Genomic DNA, 27,650 nt, shown 5'->3' on the forward strand with positions numbered 1-27,650 from the left:
TTATCGAGAATTAAAACTGTACAGCCAATATAAGAAAGGAGCAAGTAGAAATATTCTCTTGCTGATTTCAAAATAGACTAAACTAAATTGAAATACTGAAGCAGAAGCTGCCTACTTCACTTGCGCTGTGGTTTAAATAGGGTTCTGACATCCACAAACTTCAGCCAAGAGCATGGACAAAAATTGAGGACCGTTAGGAACTTGTAGGAGATGAATACTGTCTGTTAGAAGGAGAAAGTAACTAATTAATAATCCATGACATATTAATCTACACAAATAAAACAAGTTCACAACCTCCACAGTGGCCATAAAAATCATCCATGTATCTTGCAGTACCCCAGTTACTTAAAACAAGACATTGTCCTTGGGACTTAATCCTTGAAGTCCATAAAGCATTTAAAATTACTGCACCCCAGCTGTAGAGTGCAGACCACCCCACACTCAGATCAGTGCAGTGCCCATCCCTTGGGGCAGTCAGGGTAGATAACATTTTACCTTGATTTTCCAAATTGAATAGTTTATTCTTTGTTATTCATCATCAATAGTTTATGTGGCTTGGAACACTGTGTAAAACTTGGTTCCCATGCAGTAAAATCTGGGGGCTCCACGTGAAGTTCCAGTTACAGGTTATAGAAGGCATCAAATTTCATTGACTGAAAAGAGTTTCTACTTCCACAGTTAATAAATGGAGTGAGGGCAGAGCCCCTCTGTACAGGGGGAGCTGAAGCACAAGAAGACAGATTGGAAACTTGCACAAAATTCAGGGGGAAGCAAAAAGGAGGTGATCCAGATGCCTGCAGGGAGGTGTCTGATACCATTAAAGATGCTGCAGAGTCTGAGCCATCCATTCAGGGCTGCCAGGCATGACACAGGACCTACAGGAGACCTGTGCCCTTATGGAAGAGCATCTGGAGGCCAGGCATGATACCTGAGAGCATGGAAATGGCACTCTGCTCTTAGACACTTCAGTCTTTTCCCAGAGCTGCAGACTGGGAATTGGATCTGCTGTGAAGCACGTCCCCAAAAATACCCTGGGTTTTTTTGTTTGTTTGTTTGTTTGTTGTTTGTTTTTTTTCCTGTAACTATGTGGGTATCTTCAGTGTGCAGTTTACCTTCTCAAAGGATATACTTCCTTGGCAGCTTTTCCTGCTGCTGCTGAAGAATGCACTACAAACAGACCCAGCTAAAAAGTGTACATAAGTATTTGTAAATATCAGGCCCTCACTGAAGGGCTTCTTAAGCTTTTTTCTGAAGGTTTTGACTCCCATCTTTCAGAAACCATGTTAAGATCCCCGTCTTTGCTGCCCAGCATGACTTTGTGCTGCTCTCAAACACTGTCTGTCCATCCTCCACCCGTGGTGGTGGTTTCATATCAACCACAGGGAACATCTGCAACGTGGGAAGGGATAAACTGACAACAGCAAAAGTATCCCTGTGATCCAGATCATCACTAAGTGCTTGAAAACCCCCTCTAATCATGTCTTATTATCCTAATGGTCACTTACATCCATCAGTTTTGTCTGAGTAGGACCCCAGCCCTTCAGGTGGAAGTCAGCAGAGGTTTATAGAAGTGCTTGGGTCTGACTACAGGAAAGAACATTAGTGGGGATTCTTTGGGGTTTACTCCAAAGAAATGCTTGGTGGGATGGACCTTGGCTTTACTGAAAATGACTGTTGATTTCAGCGGGGTCAGGCTGAAAAAAATTGTTTGCAAAATATTTACGCTAAGAAAGAACTGGGATGGAAAAATGTTACATATAAAATGAAAAGTACAGCCTCTATCTGCCTGTAATCAAGTTTGTGGCTTCTGTTAACACAGGAGGCCTCGTAGTCTTGTTTCCATTATAGCTGGGCATGTATTTGTGTGCTCACATCTACACATACCTCACATACATACAACCTGTATTGTGTGCACACGTTCTTGTGTCCTAAGATGCTTCTGTATTTTCAATCTGCAACTGCCTATTGATTACAGCTATTACAGCAATATTATTATAGCTATAAAGCCAACTCTATAACAGGGGCCACAGGTCTAATTGAAATGAACATGGGAAGAATTTCAAATTGCTAATGCAAATTGCCTTTTTACGACCGGCTTTATCCCCACAGTCGTCACAGACTGGAGGCACCACCAGAGCTGCTCTGGTTCTGCCTAATGGTGGAGCAAACCTAGTTTCACTGGGGCTCCATTTCCAAATAACTTGCTCAGACTGGTGAAAAAGGAAAGTAAATGACTGACAGATCTTGAGAAAATACCCTTAAATTGACAAGTTTCATGTATTAGTCTTTATGCAACGAAAGAGAACTGTAAGCCATGAAATTATTTCAGCGAGAAAATAATATAGAGCTCCATCCTTGGCTGCTTAAGCATCCATGAACTAGTCCATTATAAGATCACCAGGTGGCTATTGCCTTTCTCTCCCATTCAGGCTTTACCAATATTCCCTTTCCCATCTGTGATAAACTTAATAGGACCATTCAGCAATGGAGAAAACATGAGAGGTGTTCATCATAGCCCGAAGCTTCCTCGGACAATTATTCCTTGGATGTTTGAGTAAATGAAAAGCTATTTTTGTGATTACAAAGGATAGAATGTGTTGCAGTTTCCAGGGCTATTTTATTGGCCTGGCTTTTGGTATCTGTAACAAATATTTATCCTTTCCTGGGAGTGTTGTAAGTAGCTACATTCACTGAGCTAATGCTCTGAATATGTTTTCTCTCTGCTGTTTTCCAAGCTCTCTTCTAAGGGTGTTTATTAGCTAAAAAATTATATGTATGGCTAGGCATTGTAGATTTTGTCATATGTCTACTGTAGATGAAATGTGTATAATATATGCATGGCATGAATGCATAAAAGCATAAGTTTTGAGGAGGACTTAGGACAGTTTATTGCTTGTATTTATCAAGTGTAAGTGTATTCATAAGCATCTGCAAGTATACTTATATCCATAAGTAGCAATGCTCTGAGGCAGCAACAGTGATGGTTCTCAAGTGTGTTGGTCTCAGAATAAAGGCTTTTAACCTGTCACTTCACAGCTTTTCATCTGTTTGCATTTTCTATGCTAAAAATAACCATTAATGCTGGAGTTAGAGTATCTCAAGTAATCACTCACATTTCAAGCCGTAACTGCAATTTTTTCTCTCTCTAGATAGTGTGTTTCCTACATAAGTGCTTTCATTTCTAAGTCAATTTAGCAAAATATTGAAAGTAAGGAATGAAATGTCACAAAGAGGAGCAGGTAGTTACACATAAGCATCCCTTAAAAAATCAGGGTGATTTTTTTCATTTACGTCTAAGTTTTGTTAGAGAAATAAAACGTGGGCTTCTGCTTCACATCTTCTCCAGTCCCCTTTATGTCCTTATTCTATATTTTAAGTGGTTATAGAAAGATGAAATGTGGGCTTCTGCTTCCCATCTCCTGCAGTTGTCCTTAAAACTTTTTCTACGTTTTAAGTGGTTCCGGAATTGTTTCCTTTGAAGTAACTTTTCAGTTACAGACTCTTCCTCCACACAGCAGGAAATACCATCTTTCTTTGAAAATGCACACTGGCCACTGGCTCCTGACATATCTGTTTTAGTCAACAGAAAATAGAGACAGCTTTAGTGTAATACTTGGGTTTTTAGTGAGCTGTTCCTAATTGAATTTGGTGTCACAGCTCCTGCAAAGCAGAGGGGCCTCCAGCCAGAGGCTCAGTCGCTGTTGATACGTGTTGGTTATGATAGGCACTCACAAAAGACAAACTGTGCACATTTGCAGCTTTTAAGATGCAAAAGGAAGACACAATCAAGCATGAAAACGTTCGGTTGATTTTCTTTCATGTCCTTATTAATTTGCATTTCCCGTCACCTGGGGGGTTACACTATCCGGTAAGATCATCTTGTCGGAGTAATTTAGGGTGGGAGGAAGGTTTGGGGTTTTTTCTTGAGGCCTTGGTTCGTTAAACAAAGGCTCTGAGTGCAAGTGTAACACGTTATCAGGGGTGAGCTGAGCGTGTTCCCTGCCTGATCCCTTGGCAGGTGGGAGGAAGGAGTTTCGGGAGCTGTTCCCACCATCTGCAGTCTCAGAGGAATCTGTCTGACATCTCCCTCCTGGCAGAAGGTTTGCTGGTTGTGGCTGCTGCAGGGGATGCCTCTCCAACCCACTGGGTGATTAGTTTTGTCCCTCACAATTCAGGGATCTGGATATTCTAAGCTCCTCCAAGGATGCAGGTTCCCAAAGGAGTCAGGAATCATTGCTTAACCAAATCCATCCTCTCTGTGGGAAAAGGACCACGTGTTTCTGATTCCACCTTGCTTTATGATGGGTAAAGACAAGTTTTAGGGTAAAAGAAAACAAAGGGTTTATATATTAAAAAAAATTTAAAAGCTACAAGGGATCAAATGAAGAGCCATTTAAATTGGTATTTGCTGGTCTATACTTTAAAAGTAATTTGATTTTTTGTTTTGTTTTAATAGAGCACTGGGGCTATGTATTTCCCCAAATATATTTGGAAAACAAAATGGAAGGGAAACTAGAACACCTCAATATTTTTGGAGTGTTTTATTCAGCAAGAAAAGCAAACCAAACCTGTGTCAGATGACGTGGGAATGATTTTTCTCATTCCTAGATGTGTTCAGAAAACAACAAGAATCAGTTATTCACCAAGATGAACTGACAATCAGTTGGTCTGGTGCCTTTCACCTCCTTGGTGTAGAAACAGTCCCTCATTATAGTCACTGCTCAGCATATTGACATCCAGCTATCACATGGAGCCAAAATGGGGTTACTTTGAGAGAAATGTTAAATACAAGTAGCATTGATATTCAGGGAATGGAACTTTACTGGTAGAAATATTAATGGAAGTGCTTAGATCCTGATTCCACAAGGGAGAGGAAATAAGATTTCCTGGTTAGTCTCAGTGCCCGTGGCAAACTATTACAGCTCCAAAATTAAGTTTTGAATTGGTGTTGTGAACTGCATATGATAAATTTAGTATGACAAATACAGAGAAGTAAATATTTACTCCTGAAGCCAATTTGTTAAAAGGAATCTGAATTCGATTCTCAGGTGTTCAGAAGTGGAAGAAGTGACAGGACCTTCAGAGGTTTTATACCTCTCTGGCTGTGGTGGGTAATAAGGATTCTTCATTCCACTGAGTTCCAAACATTGGAAGTGAAGAGAAGGACTGGTTATCCCTCATCAGCAGATCGTAGGAAGCTGCCTCGTCTGCCAGTATAATTCTGTTTTCATAAGCTCTGAAGAAGGGGCATTTTTTAGCCCACAGCATAAAGCAAAATTTCTCATTCTCCTTTTTGGCGGATTCATCCTGATTATAAACCAGGGTGTGACCATTGCTCATTTTTCTACCAGCCAGAACAACATTTATGGCCTTTGCAAACAGGAAGGTTATGCTGATAAGATTTTAAATTTTTTATTCAAAATTACAAGCACTAAGAAGTGAGATTATCATGACAACAACCTGGGTAGAGTCCAGGCCTCTGTATGTGACTTTGGGTCAATGTGCCCTTCATACCAATGCACAGATCTGATTAATGGCTTTATAACGTTTTTCCATCATTTTATGCCATTAACTGTAAACAGAACAAAGCAATTAGTTGATCCAGTCCCTTCTTGCTTTTTAAGGGATGCTCACTTTTGACTGATGATAGAATTACATTCAGCAACACAGCCTGCATCTGCTAAATCAAAGTGATCACTGGCCATGTTCCCTTCTGCATGTCTGAGTGCTAACAGGGTGGATTCACTGCTAGGAAAGTGTGGATTAGTCATCCAAGAATCCAAAGGTATTTTTTTGCATCCCTGTCTCTTAATATATTCCACATTCCCCTTTTTCTGTCTGCAGAGCATAATTTATCAGGACTCAGAAATTCCACAGGCAGGGTATTTGAAAACTGTACAAGCAGGGAAGAAAATGGAATGGACTGTTGCTAAAATAGGGGGCCAGTAATTAAGATTTATCTCAATATGGAGACTAAACAGAGACAGGATCGTTGATTAAAAGGGCATTGCATGTGCAGAACACTGAGTTCTCGTTTTGAAGAGACACTTAGATCTTCGTCATAAATTACATTGTTCACAAAAGCTACAGGGAAGATTCTGCTGGGCCCCAAAAATTCCCATCCTGGCTAAGCCCCATTTGCTCCCTCTCCTTCTGGTCCCAGGAAGCTGCCACTGTTTTTCATGCAGGAGAAATTAGTGAGAGCCCCAGCCTAGCCTGTGCCCTGCTGGGCTTTACCTGCCACAGCCACTCTTCTGAGAGGTGAGGAAGATCAGTGTGAATCCCTTCCCTGTGTCCCTGTTTCCACCTTTCCTCCATTCCCCTTCTTTAAGACTGGAGTCCCACAGGCATCATGTTGATCAGGGTCTTCAAACAAATGTGCCTGCCAGGGACAGAACAGTGCCAACCTCCACCTTTGGGTCTTTCCATGGGAGATGTTTTGGCTGTGTTTGACTTCTGTGTTGTTTGTTCTTCAGGGCAGGTGTTGTCCTTAATTTCTGTGCCGTGTTTGTGGTTGGCGATTCAAAAACAGATTTATTAAAGAGAAGATACCTCACAGTGTTGTTGCGTGACAGAAAGAATTAGCATCCAAAAGAAACTTTGAGATCCTTTGTTCTCCTGTCCTCCTAAGAAAGAGACTGCTGAAATGGCAACTTTTATTCTTTAAGTCTGTTTCTTACGTAGATTTTGAATGGCCTGATTTTCCAACACAGTTAATTTGTTCCTTAGTTAACATTTTCCTTGCCAGTAGGGACCTTAGAGTCATGGAGTAAGAGTCAGGGAGTAACCTGGATTCCATCTAGATCCACATTTGAATGCTGAGGGGTGCTATTAAGTAAGTTTTACTGCTTAACAGCGTTATCCTATTTTTTTTGCAGTGTTATATTACTCATGAAGTAAAAGCCCTCATATTATAAACTGATGAATGAAGCAGAGCAGGATTTACATGTCAATAGCATTAGAATCAAGTGAAAGAACAACCCAAAACCTGACCAAGAAGATTTGCCCTTCCCCAGTGCCTGCCAACAGGGTGAATCTGCCTCAGGGAAATCCTCAACCAAGCAAACTCTTTGGTCTGTAGAAACACTCCTGTTCTCCTGAAGGGTGTGCTAAGAATTTTAAACCTGAATGTCAGCTCCTTTCCCTTCTTGTACACACTGCCTGTGGATGTGGAGTGTCAGAGAACCCAGTTGGCAGAAAGCACAATGTATAATTTACTGTTAATCATAGGATTATGCAGATAAACAGAGTCTGCTGCCTAACAAAGTCATTTCGTTAATCAGCTGTAATCTTAGTAGTATTAATAACTCGAATCTACACCCCTTGCGTTCACCAGGGTCACAAATCAGCACAATTGCCTGCAGTGAGTTCAGCTCTGTCACCCGCTGGCCGAGGTGCCACTGAAACTGGTGATGCACAACTCGGGGCTCGTCAGGAGATTGTCTGTGGTGTTTGAAACGGGTGCATCTCCCACATCTCCATCTTCTTCCCTTGTGACTGTGCTGGCAAGGTGTCACTGTTGATCAGGGTGATGGTTGAACAGCAGCTGGAGGCACAGCCCAGCTCCTGGAGCTCTCCTCTGTAGGCGTTGTCTCCGCCGACCCAAGTCCTGTCAAGGGCTTGCTGCTTCTGTCCTTTTTCCACAAGACAAGTAGTGGTTTGATTTTAAGGCAGGCAGTGCTACCAAAGCCTCTTTTCCACATACTCTTTCAAGAAAATTTCCTTCGCAATTAAAACATAAGTGGCGTTTTTGTGTCACTCCTTCATGTCTACGCCACAGGTTTGATTACTCCTGAGGTGGCGTGTTTGAGTGAGGGAGAAATCCAAATGCTAAGCTATGATTAACATCATTCTGTGAGGCTCCACTTGCAGAATTTCCAGCCTGTAAACAGGACCATTCTCATGACCTCAGGCTCCCATGGATTTCTCTTGATAACACCATCTAATCGGATTTAGAGTTTAATTAAACAGCTGTCACTTTGTTTCCTCATTCTGCCACAATTTAATGTTGAATTAGTTCCTAAATTAGTCATGGCTGAATGCTTGCCTTCTTACGACTGAGGGGTTGGATGAGCATAAGGTTTGTTCTTCAGCTAAATCCAAGCATCTAAGGCTCATATTCTGTATTCTTGCTCTTTGCACAGAGCTCCCACTGACACCAGTGGAAGTTCCCCGACTGAAACAGGGATGGAATAAAATGTGAGATTCCTGCAGAGTCAGCCACAGGATTACCTAACTTGGAATGGCCAAATGTGGGCACAAGCTCCTCAGCTCTGCCTAGAATACATTTGCTTTAGGGACAGTATTTTCCCTTTCTGAGAAAGTACTGATTTTTCTGAAAACCAGTTTTGTGGAGTTTTCTGTGAAGTAGCACAGTGAGTGCAGCTGTGGAAGAAAATATTTAGACCAATATTAGTGCTAGTGGGCTTTATCCAAATTAACTCTGACATAGGCAAGACAAGAGTATGCATGGAAGTTAATGGTACTCTGAGTCCTAACATCAGCTCCAAGGAAGAAAGCCTGGAGACTTCCTGGAGAGTGCTGGTATTTGCACTGAATTCTAGCAACAGATTTTTAAAGTAATTTCATACCCATAGAATTCAGTGATTTACTTTTGAATATCTCCTTTGATATCTCCTTAAGCCTAACCACTAGAGTTGTCCTCTAACCAACAAGAAAAAATGTTTTTTATTGATACTGCTTGTTAATTACATATGTTTAAATAGTAATTATTACCTTCCTATGCTGTACTCTTTGAAGAGATGCCCTGGTAATAGGGAAGAATCATCTTAACTGGGAGTTTGTGGGCAGTTCTTCATACAAGAAAACCAACTTAGTCTCTGCAATATCAGAGTCAGCTGATCTTGGAATTCAGTCCTCGGGCTGCCAAGACAGTTTGAGGCTTCCAAAGCTCAGAGCTCAAATCTCCCTTCTGTGTTAATGAGGATTATATGTGTAGCTCTCCATTTCAACTTTGGAAGTGCCAACCCTTGCTTTTTTAGAGTTTGCATTACACTTACAGAAACTTCTTTCCAAACTAGATATTGATGCTTAGTTACAACTCATCCTTCTTCTGTTTTTTCAATTTACTCTACACTACTTTTTCCCCATGTTTGAATTTCTTGGGAACAAGTCCAAACATTGCTATCAGATGCTTTCAGTCTTTGTCACACAAAATAAATCTGATTTTAAAACTTCAGTTGCTGCCTGCACAGAAAGTAGATTAGTTCTTGGGGGATTTTAAAAATTAAAGAACGTGGAAGTGGCCAAGATATTGTGATTTTGAAAAGCCACTTTAAATGAGTTCTTAGTCTCTCTAAAGGTTTCTTAGTAATCTTGTTTGTATACTCCCAAATTAGCTTGCAAGGAGGATAGAATACAGCATTTAAAAACAAAACATAGAAATCATCACCTATACCAGCTATTGTATTTCCTGTTCTGCTGTGAGAACAATTGTTTTCCTAATGTTGCTTGACATTTCCTTGAGGATTCAGGTACTGCTGCTGCTTATCAGTGGATAATCAGTGGTATTGCAGGAGGTGGCAGAGTGCAGGAAACAGGTTCTGGTGCTGAACCAGGGCCCCCCTGTCTGTGGGGCACGTCCAGAGTGCTCAGTATGGCTGAGCAGACAGACAGACAGACAGACAGAGTGCTGTTGAAGCTCCTGGTGCAGACGGTGGGTCAGTTCTCTGTTGCATTAAAGCCTTTGGCTTTATCGCAGCCGTACGAAGGAACCAGAGGAGGCAGAAGTTGTGCCACAGGGCTGTTCCATCCACAGGGATGTAGGACATACACCTTTCTGTTTTAGTTCTAAACAAAAAAGACAATAGAATCAAGACTTTGTTCTTTGGTCTTCATTTTCATCACAGTTGAATAGCACAGGGCACCTACAGGCCGAGTAGGGGAAGTGGCAGAGTTGAGAATTGCTTTTAGCATCATGTGTAATATATTAATTGCTTATACATCAGTATTTCTTAATCTCTGTAATACCCATGAGTTATGACTGCTTTCAGTGGAGATGAAATCAAAAGGTTTCCATTCCTGCCCAGAGCTGTAGCTGGGTGGGTACCAACTGCTTCCCAATGCTGAGGATCTCTAATGGCTCTAATGGTACCAGCTAGGAAGCCATTAGATAATATCTACAGTATGTTTCCATCTCCTTTTGCTCATCATGAATTTGAAATTCCTGATGTTCTTATTGTACTACAGAGAAGGGAGGTAAAATTTCAGTGGCCCTTTGTCATGACAAACAATGCCTTTTACAATTTTGGGGGCAGATGCGTTCTCCGAGGTAATTAATCAAAATAAATTCATTCATATGCACACTGCTTCCTTTAATGAAGCCATTAGCAAAGGGCAGGAGATTGAGGTTTCTAATTGCTGATAATGTCCCAGTAGCCAAATTTTCTGCCTTCTCTCCGGAAAGGTCTTGGGAAATTTGAAAAGGTTTTTGAACCTTTGCAGTAATGGCTTTGTACCACAGCCACTTAGAATTCAGATACATCAATAAGGACCTGTTGGAATGAGAGACACGGAAGTGACAGATTATTACTTAACAATTGGTCCAGCAGCTCTGCTCCACTCAGTGCAGAAAGCAGGAATATCAGTGACATTTGCCTGTCAGATGTTTCCATTTTGAAGGTATAGATCATTTTCTTTGTCCAGCGGAGAAGGATCGTATTATTTGTGGTGGGGGAAGCAGGATGGGGTTATTTAGAACACAAGATATAGGGGTTATTGTGTGATCATTCCATTTTGAAGAAATGGAGGCTACTTAAATAAAGGGGTGAAGGGAACCACGAGAGATCAGCTGCTCCTTCTCCTCCTCTACCTGACTGAAAGAACCTGTGTTATTTCTGAATGATGGATAACCTGTTCTTCAAAGATCTCTCAGGCTAGACTGCATTTTCTTCTGCCCTAGACAACCTATTCCATCAGTTCTCTATCATTATTGTTATAATAAAGATTGCTTTAATGTCACACAAATCTCCCTTGTTGCAGTTTAAGCCCATTACCTCAGGCCCTGTCCATGAACATGGAAAGCATTATATTCTTTCTCATTTTTTTAAGATTTTTATGCCTGTGGAGACAGTAAACATATTTTCTCATAATCTTTTCCAGTCTAAACAATCCCAATTCTTTCAGTAATTCCTTATTGATCTTATTTTCTCCTTGTTGATTTATTCTCCTTGTTCCTTTCTATTTCTTTTCACTTGAGAAGGTTTTTCTTGGCAGCATAATTCTCAAAAGCAGAGACAGTCCTTTAGCTGAGGCCGTGCTAGTGCTGTGCAGGAGCACCTCACCCTTCCAGGTGATAATCCTCTTTGTACAGTTCACTGCAGGAGGGTTCTTTGGTTGGTTTAGGTTTGGCTTTTAACCTCAGCAGTGTGCAAGTGCTGACTTACATTCGGTTTGTGACTTATTCTAGTCCCCAAATGCTTTTCTGAGAGCAGCTTCTCCCGTTGACTCTTCTCTGTCCATTATTTATAGGATTTGTTGTTCCCACAGAAAAGAAGCAACTTGCATTTATCTTTATTGCTTCCTAGTTTTTTACACCCTGTGTCCAGTACTGGATTTAATCCTGTCCTTGGGTGTTGTTGTGGTTCTGTGGTTGGGCTGGGAGCTTCCCTGCAGCCATCCATGGCTGGTGGAGCAGCAAACAGGACTGGGGGTGACACTGCTGCCAGTCTGGCCATGCCCAGGGCAGCTGCTCTATTCCTGGGGACACCCAGGGCTGGGAAATCAGGAGCACAGGATGGGTCAGGGTGCCTCGTGGTCTTGTCTGCTGGGCTTCCCACTTCCCTCCTCCTTTTCTTCATATTTGATTTCATGTTGGGGCCCCTGATGGCTCAGTGCTGCAGGGGTGAGCAAAGCTGAGCTGGAGGGAGTTGGAGCAACTCCCAGGCGGGTTGTTGTGAATTAAACCTGGATGATGGTTTTACTCTGCTGCTTGTGGCACAAAAGTTTCACCTCATTGCATAATCAGGTCTTTATCTTCTTGGCAGTGGTGCAAGGCTTGTTTCTTCTTTGTTTTATGATCTTCTGATTTGTCCCGAACTTCATAAATTAATATGAAATGCAAACATGGGTAAATCCCCAAGCCACAGAGTATGTTTTATATCTGAAATTCCTTTATGGTATTTCTCTTCCTCTGAACCTGTCCCTTTAAATCACATTTCTGTATCAGTAATACATATCAGTTGCTAAAGAAAAGCTGGATCTGAGTACAATAATTTCAAAGCAGAGCTGAGGTAGCCTGAAAATATTCCCTGTCGTTTCCACAAACTCTGCTGCTGCTCCTTTGCCCTGGAGTCCTCAGTTCGCCGTGTTTAACACTCAGAGACACAAAAAATAAAGCTTTAAGGAATTGAGACAAAAGATTAATTTTAAAGGACACACAATACTTGCAGTAGCCAAATGCACAATGGATAATACATTGAGCTTGCTTTTTGATGAACCCATGTGGGTTATTCAGTGCTTGTTGCTTTGGAAGTCTGCAGAGAGAAGAGTGGTTGGGTTTGTTACTGAGGGGTTTTTTTCCACAAATGTTGAGATCTGCTCCTTTGCATTCTGTTTATGGACTTATCAAAATCCCAGTACGTGGAAATAAATAGTTTTGGAACAAAATTTTCAGTTTTGGATGACAGGAGTGAAGCCCCAAAAGGCACACCTGTCACTGTAGTGCTTTATTGAATGCTGAGTACCTGGCATAATTTGTAGGAGGATGGATGGGGATGGTCTCTGCCTTTGAAAGTTAGGAGTTCCTGGGAATGGCCTTGGATTTTCCAATAATGTTATTTAAAAATCTAGCTCTGATTTAATGTGTTGGGTAGCTTCATTTTCTTATATGCAATAGGAATAATTTAGGGTTCTTGCGCTTCCAGAACAGTCAACATTCCTTTTTTAGCATTTTCTTTTAAGTTTGATGGGATTTCTTATGAGAGCTGTAGGAGAACCTGAGAGATAATAAGTTGCAAGATGAAAAGAAAATCTGACCTAAATTTCAAACTCACTAAACTTGAATTGAAAACAGTATCAACAGTCTCAGTGCCCCATTTTGCTGCTGTTGACATCAGTGGCTGCAGTCCTCATGACTTCTGTGCTGAGGAATTTGCTGAATGTTTTATTCACTTTATATTGGAAGTTGGAGAAAACTTTGAAGTTCTTCCTGCATGGGAGTCTTGGGAATATGGTGATGCTGAAACAGTTCAGGAGTTAGAAGAGTTAGCTTAGTCGATGGTGCATTGAGAGGCTTTTATAGGCCTCAACCCCAGCTCAAACTCCAAATTTCCTCGTTATTTTTCCCTGCTGTTAATGGCATCACTAACTCCTTCTGGATTCCTTACATTGCTTCATTGGCCATATCAGAGGAAATTAAATAATCTTGAAACATTTCCAGATACAGAGTTCACAGAGAGGCCCTGTCTTCGCAATGGGCTTAGATTCAAAGAGCAGTATTTTTACTTTTGAGGCTCTTGTATCCTGTCCCAAACATTACCAGTCAAGTCCATGTTAGTAAAAGCTCTGAACTCATGTTTTGGAAGGTAAATATTAGGAAAAGCCCCAAAGTAGAAGATACCTGTGATGTGCCTGCCTGGACTGAATTTATCTGCAGTCATGCTGTTTGTTATTTATCAGTGTTCAGCACTGACTGTGTTTATTTAGCAGATAAAATATAACTGGGGTTTTACTACCTTTTACCAAGTTGCACCTATTTGAAGCTGAAATTAAATCCTGAGCCACTGAGAACTAACCTGAGATTAGATCCTGAGCCACTGAGAACTAACCTGACCAGCACTGTTGTTTTGTGTACAGGACACGGAGATTCTGAACACAGCGATTCTCACGGGGAAAACAGTGGCAGTGCCCATCAAAGTGGTGTCCATTGAGGAGAACAGTGCTGTGACAGACATCTCTGAGTCAGTGGAGTGCAAATCCTCCGGAGAAGACGTCATTAAAGTAAGTTCCTGCTGTGGATCTGCTCCTGAAGTTTCCTATCGTGTTATACACAAACGAGAAATAGCCTGGGAACAGCTATTAATTCAGGCCCTGCAAATTAACTGTACTGCTGTTTCAAAAGCATAAGGAGAGGGATTTTTAAGAAGAGTGAGGTGCAACAGTACAGCCAGCACATTGAGTTTCAGTAGAATTTCAGTGTTTAATTTCCATTCGTGTCCTGATTTTCAAATGTCTTGGTAATTTCACCTCGAGTCCTCTGTGCACGGATTACATTCTCTGCACAAACAGCTCTGCTGTTTGTCCTGCCTGTCCAGATGTTTCCCATCACCTCTCCAGCTGTGATTATCACCTCCACAGCTGCCTCGGTGGAAGGGATAGGATGAGCCTTCCCCAGCAACCGCAGTGCAAAGTCATCCTGGTTGATTCCCATTCTGCTGGGAGCTGTTGTGAATTAACAACGTGGTCCTGCACACCAGGGCTTGGGAAGCACTCACATGGCCAGGCCATCAGCTCAGTGTGAGCAGCTGCATGTCACACAGTCCCAAACCCCAGGGAGGTGGTTTCATCCAGAGGCAGCCCAGCTATTCCTGCTGCAGTCCCAGTCCTGCAGGGAATTCCCAGTTGTGCAGGGAGTCGGTGCAAAGACAGTGCTCTGCCTGAATCCTGGGGTGCTTTTCCAAGCAGGACTTCCATGGGGCGTGGTTTTGGAGCAGGGGGGCATTTTAGCCTTGGTCTACAAGTTCTTTAGAATAGTGGTTTTATTCCATGATGTGATTTTACAGCACAGTGGGCTTTGTGATGATGCACTTGAGGGGTCTTTAATCTGCTCCCAGCTCCCGTGGCTGTGCCGTGTACAAACAGTGGTACCACAGCATGACCTGTCCCAGTCAGGGCAGCCCTTGGGCTCAGGGAAAGCAGCAGAACTCCCCTGAACCTGCAGGATCCAACAGCTGGCTGCACTACTGTAAAATTTATATAGAAGCCATTAACCATACAGGTGGGGAAAATAGTCATACTTGGAGCTAAGGAAGCCATTATAGAAGACTTTTACAGAAAGCTTTCTGCTTTCAGTGGATCCTTCAGAGCCAAACAAATGTTTTTGCTGGAGCTTGAGGTGCTCCCCTATGTCAGATGCTTTACAGAGATTTTAATCTCTAAGAATTCCTGTTAACTTTTTTCCTAAAGTAGTCACGTAACTACAAATCAAAGTAAAAACTGAAATTCAGTGTAGGGATCATCCTGATTGTGATCTTGATGGAAAGCACATTCCTGAGTAAGAAAAAATGCAAGATAGCATTCACAAATTAAAAACAACACACACACACACACACAAAAACCCCAAAACCACAAACAAAACAAACAAACAAACAAAACACAAAAAAACCCACAAAAAAGCAAAACCCAGAAAAAGCCTATTGTGCTTCCATCTTGGTTAAACAACTAACAAAGTTTCACCAAATAATTCCAGCCCCATGAGGGTTTCTTCTTTTCCAACAGTGAAAATGAGCAGTGTTAAGTTCTTCCACTCAGAGGAAGACTCAGGGAAATAATATATATATATATGTGATTAGTAATACATCCCCAGATGATGCATAGAAAATGACAGCGCTGTTATTTTTCAAATAAAAATCCTTTTGGAAAAATGACTTCTGGGTTTTCAGCTTTGGAGCACATCGATCAAAGAAGGAATGAAATTCCCAAATCTTACAAAAAAAAAAAAAAGAGCATGTGCTTGCAGTTATTGCAGTACAGCCTGGACTGTTGCAGTTCTCCAACAATTTGTTTGGAAAGGGTGTTTTCCTGAAGCACTGTGTCCTTTGATTAGCACTTGGGCCCCTGCTGTGCTCTTCTCTTATTTTCTACAGAAATTATTTATCTCCACTAAAAGGGTTTCTTAAAATGGAGCCTGTTTGCACGATTGGAACATTTTGAAGTGGCTTCCAGAAGCCTCCCTGTCTGGGCACTCTGGAGTTGAAGTGAAACAAATAACTGGAGGCTAACACAGGGCTTTTATTGGAATCGACTGGAGACATTTTTCAGGTGTAATTTCTTTCTCTTCAGAAATGTTTTGAAATTGCTCAGATGACTGGAGAAACTGTCTTCTGTGCTTTTAGAAATATATGCAGGCTCTCTAGAGGAGCGTGGCTGTGACATGAGTGTTAACTGCTATAAAACATACAGCTAGTTAAAAAACAGAGCTCAATTAAATGCTTTGAACAAAAGGTTTTCTCCTCTCATCAGAAAGGAAGAAAGGTGCTTTTTTTGCCTTTTTTCTTTTTTTCCATCTAGAACGCTCCTGTTTCTTCCAGGAAATTTCTTTACACGAGGCAGTGGTTTGGGGTTCAAGGCAAACTGACGTGTTCAATTGGTTCAGTTTTTAAAAAGCACTCAGAAAGCTTCAAATGAGCACAGAGGCCTTTCATCCTTAATTCATTCTGAAATTCCCCATCAGGCTTTTATGTTAAATTCTTTAGAAAGATCATCTTCCTCCTCTGTGAAACACCGGTGTAGAGACCTTGTTGGGAATAACCTTTCTGCTTAAAAATAAAATAAAATCCAGTCATCATAAATTATATCTGTTGGGCAAAGCCCATGGTTTCTTCACAAGCACTGTGTGCATGTGTTTACAGTTCATGTTCCTGAGCTTCCATGTCAGAGCAGACCCCAAACACATTTACAGGCATAAAAGCCTGTAGATTAATTTAAACCACAAACATAAAAAAAATAAAAATAATAAAAGGAGTTATTGGTGAGAGCTATTGAGAGCTATTTCATAGTTAGACATATTATCAGATATTTTTGTTTGCTTTTAATTGTGTGGAATTTCTGGTAACTTTGGATTCAGGCAAACCTAAGAGAGTTAAACCAGAAGCTGAAGATGATCAGGGCCTATTAACACTTGGCCTTTAATATTTGCATGGTTCTTGTAGAGAGCTTAAAGGTAATGTTTGTGCCCAGCAATTGGCCATCAGATAAAAGCTTATTTATATTAATTTTTAAAGTGTCTTCAGCTGGACTACAATTGTTCTCAGGAACAGAACCCAGTGGAAATCTAAATCTAAGATCTATCTGCAAGTAGGTAAAAGTTTCCCCAGTGATAATCATGGTCTGGAGGCAGCTCAGTGCAGTTTGTGTCCTGCCTGAATGTGCTGACTACTACTCCTTTTACTTTTTTTTATTGTCTCATAGTTTCAAGTCCTTACTTCCAAATTTACTGCTGATTTCATGAACTTAAAATGCCTTTGAATGCTCCAGGCCTTCCCACAGTGGTCCAACCTTTTAAAAGTGGACACGAAATTTATTACGGCACTAAAAATGAAGCAACAGCCAAATTTTACTTCACCGAGCTGGAATTTACCAATAGAATCCATATATCTGGATCCATTAATAGTAATTGCAGTTGCATGCACAGGCTTCTTTTCATCTTCTGGAAATTCTAGTGGAATGTGGCTGGTTTTCCTGGTGCTTTTGTGCCGTTTGCTCGGGATCAAACACTGCTCCTTGGTCCCTGGTCACCTGGCTGCAAAGAACAGAGGTGGTTTCATGCTGTGGAGAGCACCACAGTTTCAGGAGACTTGCAATCCTTCTGAGGTCTCCAGTTTGAACAGCCTTGATAATGTTTCTGAACTTAAATTTGGGGTTTGCCATTAAAACAACCTGGATTCAAAAATCCTCAGTGCTCCGTGTGTTCCAGAAGCTGATGTGAACATTTTGGGTTTGTATTTCATCATTCTTGAACGAGTTTTTACCCTGTTGCTCCATGAGGAGATGTTGTACATCATATTATGTTTTTATTGTAGTGCTGGTATTTATAATTGATAAATTAAGAGTTGGATACCTGTCTCAGTGTAGTAGCCTTGAACTGTACTCTGAAGACCTCATTTATTAGTTCTGTTTATTTTTAAATGGCATTATTAGGTTTGAGGTGTATTCAGATCAAAACATGGATTCAGGTTATATTAGTCCACATATGCATCCTGCTGAGGATGTCACTGGAAACAAAAACATGGATTTACCTTCAAGATTTCCCTCAGTAGTTAATGAACAGTGAGCTCTTGGTTCCATTGGGAATCATGACTAGAGGATGACATTAACAGCAGGTAAAGGCCACTGCAAGAATGTTAGGAATTTCTGTTGGGAGCTAAAATCCAGGACAGAGTGTCACAGCTGTTCCTCTCTTAGTGCTGTTACTTGAAACAAAATCCCAGATCAAAGCACCAGTGAACTGTTGGGGGCTGAAAATCTGGCTGGAGGGTGTTATGGTTGAACTCTGGCTTAATAGCTGGAAAAGCCTGGAACTGCTGCTGGTATCAACACTTTCAGAGCAATACTGGGGGCAATAATAGACACCTGTCAAGGTTACAGATCTTGTTTGAAACCCCAGTCCAGTCATAATTTACACACATGAATAACTTTACTATGAATATTGCTGACATCAGGGAACAGACTTGTATGAAATAGTCATTTAGGATTCATAAATGCTTTGGATATTTTGGCACTTGTAGTGCAGAGTTTATGAAATAAAATTAATTATCACTAAGTAGACACGGACTCAGGTTGAAATGTCTGCTGTCCATTTGTGGATCCACTCAGATTAAAGGTCAGCCTGGATGCTGTGTAGTGCATGATGCAGGAATGTCTCAGTTGGCCAGTAAGGAAGCTGGCAGATGGACATATTTGTAAGAGATAAATAAATAGTTGTGACTAATTGCAGTAATTTATTTTTCAAATTGTGTATCTGGAACTGTATCACAATAACCTGTTTACTAAGGAAAAGTCATCAGCACTTTATTTTTTAGATGATGCTTTGCTATTGTCTTATTATAGGCAGTCTTACACAAATAACTAGGCTTCAACCTCTTCAGTTGTTTATTTAACTACAAAGGAATTTCACTGCTCTTCCTTGCTTTCCAGCAAAGCAGGGCCTAAATATCAGGTGTGTTGCTCTCCACAGGGCTAAATCAAGATTTGGTCCTTTTCTTATAGAAATTAAAGTGTTACATCCCGAGCATTACAGAACTGATCTCGCAGGGACTCAGAGCTTCTGGTCCCTGCTCAGAGATAATTGTGCTTGGTTCAGTGAAACATTATAACAGATATTGCCAAAATATTAAAATGAGGAATCTCGTAAGTGGCTGTCAAAGGGAAGCTAAGTCTGCTCAAAACAAAGCTTCCCATGGGATCCAGGGTTTGTTCCCTGCGCTTTCTTACCGGCAGCATCTGGAAGCAGATAATGCTGTGGTGGGTTGTGATGAAGTGTGAGGCAGAGGGGGATTTCAAGGGGAAGTTTCAGGAGGTTTTGTTCCAGTAGAAACCCTGGCACCTCACAGGCACGTTGCATTTCCCTCACACCTTTCAGCCCCTGCTGCACAGGGCAGGGTGAGCCTTTTCAGACCTGCACTGCTGTTCTGCACCTCAACAGACACGTCTGTTCTTCATATGGGGCATTATTGCAAAGACTTCAAGACTCAGAGGATTTAGGGCTTCACATTATGTTTTTAGGGCAGGTTATAGGAGAAAATAAAGACAAGCACCTGGCCAGAAGGAGCTGGTGGTTCCTATCAGCTATTTTGATCGAGGAAGAACACTAACTTCCATTAAAAAGCTCCTACAGTGAATATAATGCAATTGATTTGTTGCTTATATTTTACTTAGGTCAAATAAAACCCTGTTTGGAGTTTGCTGGCTAGGTGCAACTGCTGTAGAGCTGAGCATGCTGAGTAACGAGTAGGTGGATAAACTTCTCATTAAAACAGGTCTAATTCCTAACTCAACCCTGAAAACAAAGGGAGAAATGAAAAGTCACACTAGATGGGGTTTCCAGGCATCCAGTGTGTTGTAATAACAGACAGGCCATACTGTGTGCAGTCACTTCAACTTAATGCTCTCTTCTGTGGTTTTATGGCAGTCCTGCAAGATTCAGTGAGCGTGGAGGGGTCAGTCTAAACAGCAGCAGCTGCCAGTCCTCCTCCACTGCAGTGGGCAGGGCTGATGGCTCCTTCAGGTACTTCAGCCCACACAGCCACAGCTGTAGCAGCACTCTCATTTTAAAAAATAAAGCAGTTGTGTAACCTTCTGGAAGGAATGTAGAAGTTGGACTGTTCCTCATAAGGCACCTGTGTGTTCATTCTCAGGCTTGCCTTGGTTATCTCCAGAAGCAGGATCTGAAAGCTCAGCCCGTGTGACACAGCACTGAGAGGCGACACAGCTACACTGCTTGTGGTCCTGAGCAAGGGTCTGTCACGGGGCTGTAGGGACACACCAGCAGGCTCAGAGCAAGCATGGCATCTCTGCCACATCCCTGCACGGTGCAGATACCCCCCAAGGGCCAGCACAAGTCAGCTTCCAGAAGTTTTGTGTTTGGTAGCCGATGAACCGCAAACACAGATCCCACTCACCACACCCTGACACAGCCTGAAAACCCTCCCAAGCAGCAGCTGCATCTCTGTGAGTCCAAGCCCAGCAGTTTCACTGATGGCTCCCATTTCCTCTTCTGATCCTGTGTGAACACATAATCGTTTGTGTGAAACTGAAAAGCTTTTGAAACAGGGAAGAAAGTCACAGCGTGGAAATGCCATTGTTTTGCTGCTCTGAAGCCCCGCGACTCTGTAGGTTTTTCTTCTGGCAAATCTGTTGCTATATTCTGAGCAGAATAGCAAATAGAAAGTCCACCTCCTTGCCCTCCTGCATACTTTTCATAGTCCTGTGATTTACTGGGATCAATACACATCAGTAGAGCAGAAAAACTTCAGGGGAGCGTTATAAAAATGAAGCTTCACCACACATCTGTCAGATGCAAATAGAGCATATAGGGCAGCAGTATGTGGAGCTTGCACAGTGTTGTATCATTAATGTACACCACCACTCCCCCAGCAGCCAGCCCCTGTGGAAACTGAAACTCAAAATTACCATGGTCTGAGATACTTAAATTCAGCAATAAAAGTTGTAAATACCTTGCCATCTCATAGTAGGCAAAAATTACAAGGGCAGCTGAAGGAACTTTTAAACCATATCCTTGCAGACTTCTCTCCCTGTTATCTCCTACCTTCACCCAGCTCACCAGCTGCATTAGGGATGTCAGTGTGGAAAACCAATACATCCCAAATGAAAAATCCAAGCAGAGTAGCAATAATAGTGCCTCAGGTTCTGCAGAAAGTGCTTCAAAATCAACTTCAAAGCTGCAAGAGCAAAACCAGGAAAGTAAATGGGAGAAATAACATTAGTCTTGTGACAGCTGTAGATGTGATGGGAAGATAAGCAGTTTGCTCCAGACCTTTCTGAGTGATGCAGTCAGAAGAAACTCTGGTTTGCTTCTACTTTCCTTTTCTGCCACTGGTTGTGATTTACACATTGTGAATTTGTATATTGTAGATACATAGCAAGTTAGGAAATGACAAGCACTGTGATGTTCTCAAATGTGCAACTACTGCCCAGACTGTGTAGATGGAATTAAACATCATTTCCCCCTGGGATCCTGCTTTGCCAAGCAAGATATTTGGGGCCGTGCTGTGTGTATGGGCTGGAATATCCCCAGTGAGCAGGAGCCAAACTCTGTGTTCAGCCCCATTTTCAGAAATTGCTGGACTCAAGAGTGCACAAAACAAGACAGATTTTGGTTTCTGTGATAATGGGAGCAGCAGAGAGCTCCTGTGGCTCAGTGCAGCTACAGTTCAGCTTCAAAAGCTGGTCATTTGGGAGCAAATAGATGCCCTCCAGTCTCAGCTGGCATTTTGTGCCCCTTTTACTCTCTCAGTTCTGTCTTAGTGAATGATATTCAGTGAGTTCAATGTACTGCTTCTGCTCTGCAAAGCTGCCAGTGAAATCTTTGTAATGAGATAAGATAATGTACAGCCTTTTCCCTAAGAAATGCTCTCTAGCTTTGGGGGGTTTCTGCTTAGTTTTGCTTATCTGGCTGCTGATACCGAAAATGCAGACCCTTCTCAGCAGAGAGAGCCCAAATTGCTTTCAAACTATGGCCCTGATTTTACAGAGTTCTCTTCTTCAGCACTCAGGGCTCAATCCCTGTGTTATTAGTGTGGATTGCTGGGAATGTTGCCTGAGGACTGATCACAGGGCTTGAACCCACATTTGGGATGTGGCAGCTGTTTACAAGCACAAAGAAACACCAACACACAAGCCCTGTTATCCACTGAAAACTGGGCACAGTTAATGCTAAGAGAGGCAGCATGAGGCTTAAATCAGTTAATAAAGGTATACCTGCCCTGCTCCCTTGTATCCAGAATGGGAATCATTATTCCTCAACTATTGCAAGGAACAGATCCATTCTTTTGTTGGGTTGCAGGTAAAAACAACTCTCAGGGTTATTCTTGCACGTAATGTGAAAAAAATCAAGCCTTTAATTTATTAAGATGACAGTGTTATCAGAGTTAAGTCTGCAGGGCTGTATTTACCTTTGTGCTCGCCCTGGGAGGGAGCTTCTGGCTTTGCTTTCCAAGTCACTGAGCACAGTTTCAGCTGCATCAGTGGGAGTGGGGGGTGGCTCTGGCAAAGTCAAGTCACACCAGCAATTAGCAACTCCTGTAATGGAGGTTTCCATTTTAAAGGCTGCTCTAACAGTGTCACAAAGCTGTAAATATCATGGAAGAGCTCAGGTCTGAAGCTTTAACTCTTATCAGACTTAAACAGTTTATTATGAAAAAATGAATAGTATGGGCCTTGAGACAGCTTCAGTTTTCCAGTAGGTTACTGATTATCCAGGATTATGCAGCCAGGCATTGAAATCCTTCTTATGAAACAGTTGTCTAATGTTCATGTAGCATAGGATTTCCTTTGTGTGTAAGACTGTAGTGTTTAATTGGAATCAAGGCTGGAGAGCTACACAGAGTCTCTCTTTCAAAACCTGTACAATTTAATAGAGGATAATTCCCTTTCTACAGAGGATGTTGTTAAAAGGAAATCTTAGAAGGAATTCTATAGCAAGGACATGAATAATACAAAATTCTAAAGAATTGTCCAAAAAGCCTGTGGAATGATTATCACTGTCTGATATTTCCTATATATTATGTAATAATATGTATGTATGTATGTATGGTGGATAAATCATCCTGGTCCTCTGTATTCCTTAATGGAATGAGTGACTCTTCACAAAGCTTGACCTCCATGAGCTTCAATTACCTTTCTAGTATGTCAGAGTGATGGTGCTGTGCTGAAATACACTGAAATTGAGATTTCCTTAAGAGACACTGGAAAAATCTCTTTGCTCACAGAAGTGCTTTCATAAATATTTAAACATTTATGTAGCCTTTGAATATTTTAGCAACATTTACATTAGTATAACAGAAATGGGTAAATGGGTTTACACACCAAAATGCTAGATTCTGAACCTGATGAATACAAGCACGACAGGTACCATTATCATATCTCCTCATTCTGTTCAGTATTAAAATCACACAGACTTCTGCCTAGAAAATGGACTGATGCCTCGCCATTTTTCAGTGTCCATAAACTTGACAGGGTTGCTGCATTAAAAACTTCCTGTTTTGTCCTTCTGAACTGTCCTTCAGAGACTGGGCTGATATCTGCAGGGGTGAAAACCACTGGGAGAATAAACAAGCTTAGAACAGACCAGACTCTCAGAGGCAGCACCACTCATTTATTTTTAGGTCTTACAGTTGTTGTTCCTTCCACTCCTGTGTGCAACAGATACGAACCAGAACAGACAGTGTTTTGAGTTCACCATCTTTTGAAAGACAGCCTTGGCTTATATTTGACATGACATTTGTCTTTTTTAAAACTATCTGCCTCCACCAGTAATTGAAGGAAGATTTCTCAGGAATCTGTAGTGGAATTTAACCCAGCAAACCCAATATTCTGTAGCAGTGCCAACAGCCCCTTTATGGCTGCAGTGCATTGTCACATCCTTTGTGGTGACCTCAAGCAGCTCTTGCTCCCTTTTGTAGTTCTGCAATACAGAGGTCATGGTGGGACCAAGACCTTAATCTGAAATAAGTAAAGGAAAATCCAGAGGTTCTGCATTTGGCTGGTAACAGAATATCCTTAGTATTCACTTCAGCCAACCTGTTGATTACCAGGTGCAGAGGTACAGTCACTCCCCGGATCACAAAGTCACCCAGTGCCATAGGTGGGGATTCAGGAGTGACTCTCTCTTGATTTCCAGGCAGTAGTTTTCTCTGTCAGCTCAATAAAATGTGATTTGTTGCAGAGAGAATCTATCCAAGTCATCTGGAAAGGCAATGGCCTTTGTTACAAGGGGGCACAAAAATATGATGCCAGAAAAAAAGAAAGACAAAGAAGAAACCTCTGGGGAATTGTGCTTAGCCTTGTTTTTTGCTGTCTGCTCCTTTATTTTAATCTGGAGAAAGAAGTTAGAAAAATAGAAAAAAGGGCAAAAGTAGCTGAATGCAGCTTAATAATGAAAGAAACTGCTGAAATAGCATCAGAGGGCTCTTTAAAATGCAAAACTTCTTGCTGATCTGCTACACAGGAAAGAAAAAAACCCAATCACTTAAAGGTGGTGGCTAAGCAGGCTTTCCCTTCATCATCGCTCACTTCTTCTGATGCCAAAGATAAAAAGCACTTTCAGAGGGACAGTGTTTTCATAGCAAAAGCATAAATGCTACAGCAGATGAGATACAGATCACTGTTCCCAGAGTCACCAGCTTCTATTAGAAACTCTCTGGGACTAGAGTGGGCAGGACCCAGACGTGAGAGCTGGTCCTTGACCTTCCAGTAGCACTGGCAAAAGCCTGGAGGAAAGCAGAAAGATGCTTTTGTCTATCAACATTTTAAACAAATGTACATTTTTAATTAAGAAGATTTTGAATTCTAATGTGATCCATTTTTTGAAGTCTCCCTTCTTCCTCCATGATTCCATGCTTCGTTGTTTTAGGTTGTTCATACCAGTACTGTGTTTCCATCTCGTTTAACCCCATAAGTCTACATTGAACAACTCCAGAACCAACTTGGCTGTGATGTTATTTCCATCTGAGTTAATCTGAGCTGAAGGGGGTCTGTTGTGGCACCACACACCCCTTACCCCTTTTTTTGTGAGGGGCGTCTGCTTAGCAAATCAGACCTTACCTGGGGCTTGCTGATGTGGTAAATTGTAGCAGAATCAGTACATCTGGATTTGTTTTCCAAGGCTGAGAAATCCTGTGTATTTATTTTTTAAGAGATGCTGTGTGAGACAAGGGCAAGGGAAGCAAACCCACTTGCTCTCATTTTTTTCTGCAAAGCGTAGCTGGCTGTGTTGGTTACAGGAGCTGTGGAATAGTTTTACTTGAATGTTTCATGAGAGTGAGTATCCTTAGTCCATGGAGAGCACACACACCTTGTGAATTAGATGCTGAGATTCTTTCTCCCTTTCACCCCCTCTATAGCACTAGTTGGAAAGTGTTGCCTCTCTCTGTCAAAAGCAGTCGATGTTGCTTCCAGAATGGATTCCTGAAAATAGTTAAAAAGTGTACATTAATACAGTAACACACTACACTGTAAGCTTTGCTCCTCCTTCCCTCGTGTGCTACTTTATCAGAAGTACAGGGACAGAAGGAAGAGCATGTGTAAGGACATTAGCAATGCTTGTTCTTGGTGAGAAGACTAATGTTTTTCCCAATGCAGCTCCTAAAGACCTGTCCACTATTGCTGGTGCATGTCCAGTAATAAATATTAACCTGTAGCAATTGTAAAGGCTGTGTGGTGGCTGCAGCAGCCACCTCCTTAGGATGCTGTATGTGTATTTGTTTAGCCATTTGTTTGTTGCATACCCATGAAGGCACAGAGCAGCTTTACAAATACAGATGGAGATTGGATCTCAGCCCAGAACCATTTAGGAATTGCAGTTTTACTACTATTGTTACTGTGTTTTTTCCCTGACAGTTAGATTTGTTCAGTTACTGACAACACTGAGTTTTAGACAATATAAAATCATACATCCAGACCAGACCTGATCAGTCTGAAGCTGAGTATGTTGTTAAAAATCTTTTATCAGCAGGTGCACGTGGTTTACAATTTGCACAAATAGGCAAGTTGTACGGCACAGAAAGTTCACTTGTTTTCTCTTTGGATTGAACTCCACAGAAAGGAATGGGATGGAACCAGTTTCAGGACAGTAGTGGCTACTGCTCCAAGCAGATTTCAATTAGATCTTACTGACAGTCCTCCCAAAATCTTCTGCTCAAAGGAAGATAAGGCTGGAGAACCAAGAGCTTTAGCTGAAGCTGCTTTGTCGAATGTTTCAGACAGAGGGTCTTCTCCCCCAGGCACACTCACCACTTCCCATTGGGCTCTAGAGGTTGTTCTGTGCTCCAAGTGCAGTTACAATTCTCTGACTGTGGCTGACCGTGGCTCCCTGGGTTGTGGTGTTTACACCGGGGAGGGAATTGGACAGAAAGAATGGAATTGAGTTTCCTGAGGTCACAGAGGGAGACAGAAATTCGAGTCTGTATCAGCCAGGGCTCCCTTGTACCTTGAACTTCATTGAGGATGTTCTGCCATAGGTGACATTCATGTGTGGTATATTATTTCCATGTGATTCCTTTTAACTTCAGCCATCTAGGGATTAGGTATCTGATCTAAGAGACTTTGTAGGGTCTTCATCTCTGGTGGAGAGACACAGGCAGCTTCACTGAGAGAGACAGTAACTCTGCCAGAATAACCCTCTTAGGGAATGCATCATAGAAATGCTTGTATTATGTTCTCTGAAGTTGGTTTTTGCAATCTCACCATCAAATATTTTACCAGAATATAAGCAATGCCTAAACCCAAAAGAGGATACAAATGGGATGTGTATGTTGAACTGGGAACAGTTCATCTTCTGTGTCTGTGGTCCCGGGGGACATCCATCTGTCTGATTAGCCTGGGGACACAGGCATTTCCAGCTGATAATCTTCATTTGAATAAAATGGTATTGGGAATGGGAGCGGGGATAAAAAGGAGCAGATGATAATCTAAATATATGTTCAGGTGGGGAAATGCATTGCCACCATTAACAATGCTCGTTATGGGTGATGAAATAGAATTCTGACAGGACGGGAGCAAGAGGAGGAGTTGAGATCTGCTGGGTTTGCTGTTAATTTCTGCAGACATACCAGCTCATTTAGTAATGTAACAGCTCCCATTGCTCGCCACTTAATGTATGATTAATGTGCCACAGGATTTCCCTAGACATTTATGACACCTTTAGGAATAGAAATGACAATGACTTTATCACATGGAGTCACTTCATACTATCTGCATCCCTCTTAATGATTTATATATTCAGGAGTGATTTTATCACTAGTACTCAGTAACGTAATAAATGAGAAAACTCAATGGTCTGTAAATTACAACATTGATTAAAGAAGTGATTACTGGTATAACTCTTACATGACTATGATAATGCTTGCTTATATTTCAGGACAGCATTTACATATTAATGATAAATCTACTGTAGTGTTTAGAAATACGTTACAGCTTTAATCAAAATGTAAACATTTATAAACAGATAATGTTTATTGCAGAGGAAATGAGTAGATTTCTGTTACCCTTCAGTGGCTGAAATCTACTGCAGAGCCAGCTTTGTCTCGGGGACTGAAAGCAACGTCACCCCCCAATGAAGGTCATCATCAGGGTAGAGCTGTGATTCACTTCTTGCCTCTGTGGAGACCTGTTTGGGTTTGTTGGGTTCCTCTTGACAAAGCTGTGGAGGAGCCTCACTCATTAAAAATTCCCCA

The 27,650-nt window shown here is 41.6% G+C and overlaps 1 protein-coding gene and 1 long non-coding RNA gene across 2 annotated transcripts in view; one reads left to right on the forward strand and one right to left on the reverse strand.

Annotated features, from left to right (window-relative positions):
• TMEM132C (transmembrane protein 132C) overlaps positions 1–27,650 on the forward strand; it is a 202,185-nt gene that overhangs the window by 160,218 nt on the left and 14,317 nt on the right. Inside the window, exon 5 of the mRNA XM_064675196.1 lies at positions 13,816–13,959. Coding sequence (XP_064531266.1) covers positions 13,816–13,959 — 144 coding nt within the window. The remainder of the gene's footprint in view (positions 1–13,815; positions 13,960–27,650) is intronic.
• Positions 24,249–26,310, reverse strand: LOC135424348 (uncharacterized). The gene is made up of 4 exons (XR_010435167.1): positions 26,209–26,310; positions 25,271–25,383; positions 25,021–25,092; positions 24,249–24,686 (listed from the first exon to the last, which is right to left on the reverse strand). It is a non-coding gene; the product is annotated as an uncharacterized LOC135424348 (long non-coding RNA).

Source organism: Pseudopipra pipra, chromosome 18, assembly GCF_036250125.1.
Source record: "Pseudopipra pipra isolate bDixPip1 chromosome 18, bDixPip1.hap1, whole genome shotgun sequence".
NCBI lineage: Eukaryota > Metazoa > Chordata > Aves > Passeriformes > Pipridae > Pseudopipra > Pseudopipra pipra.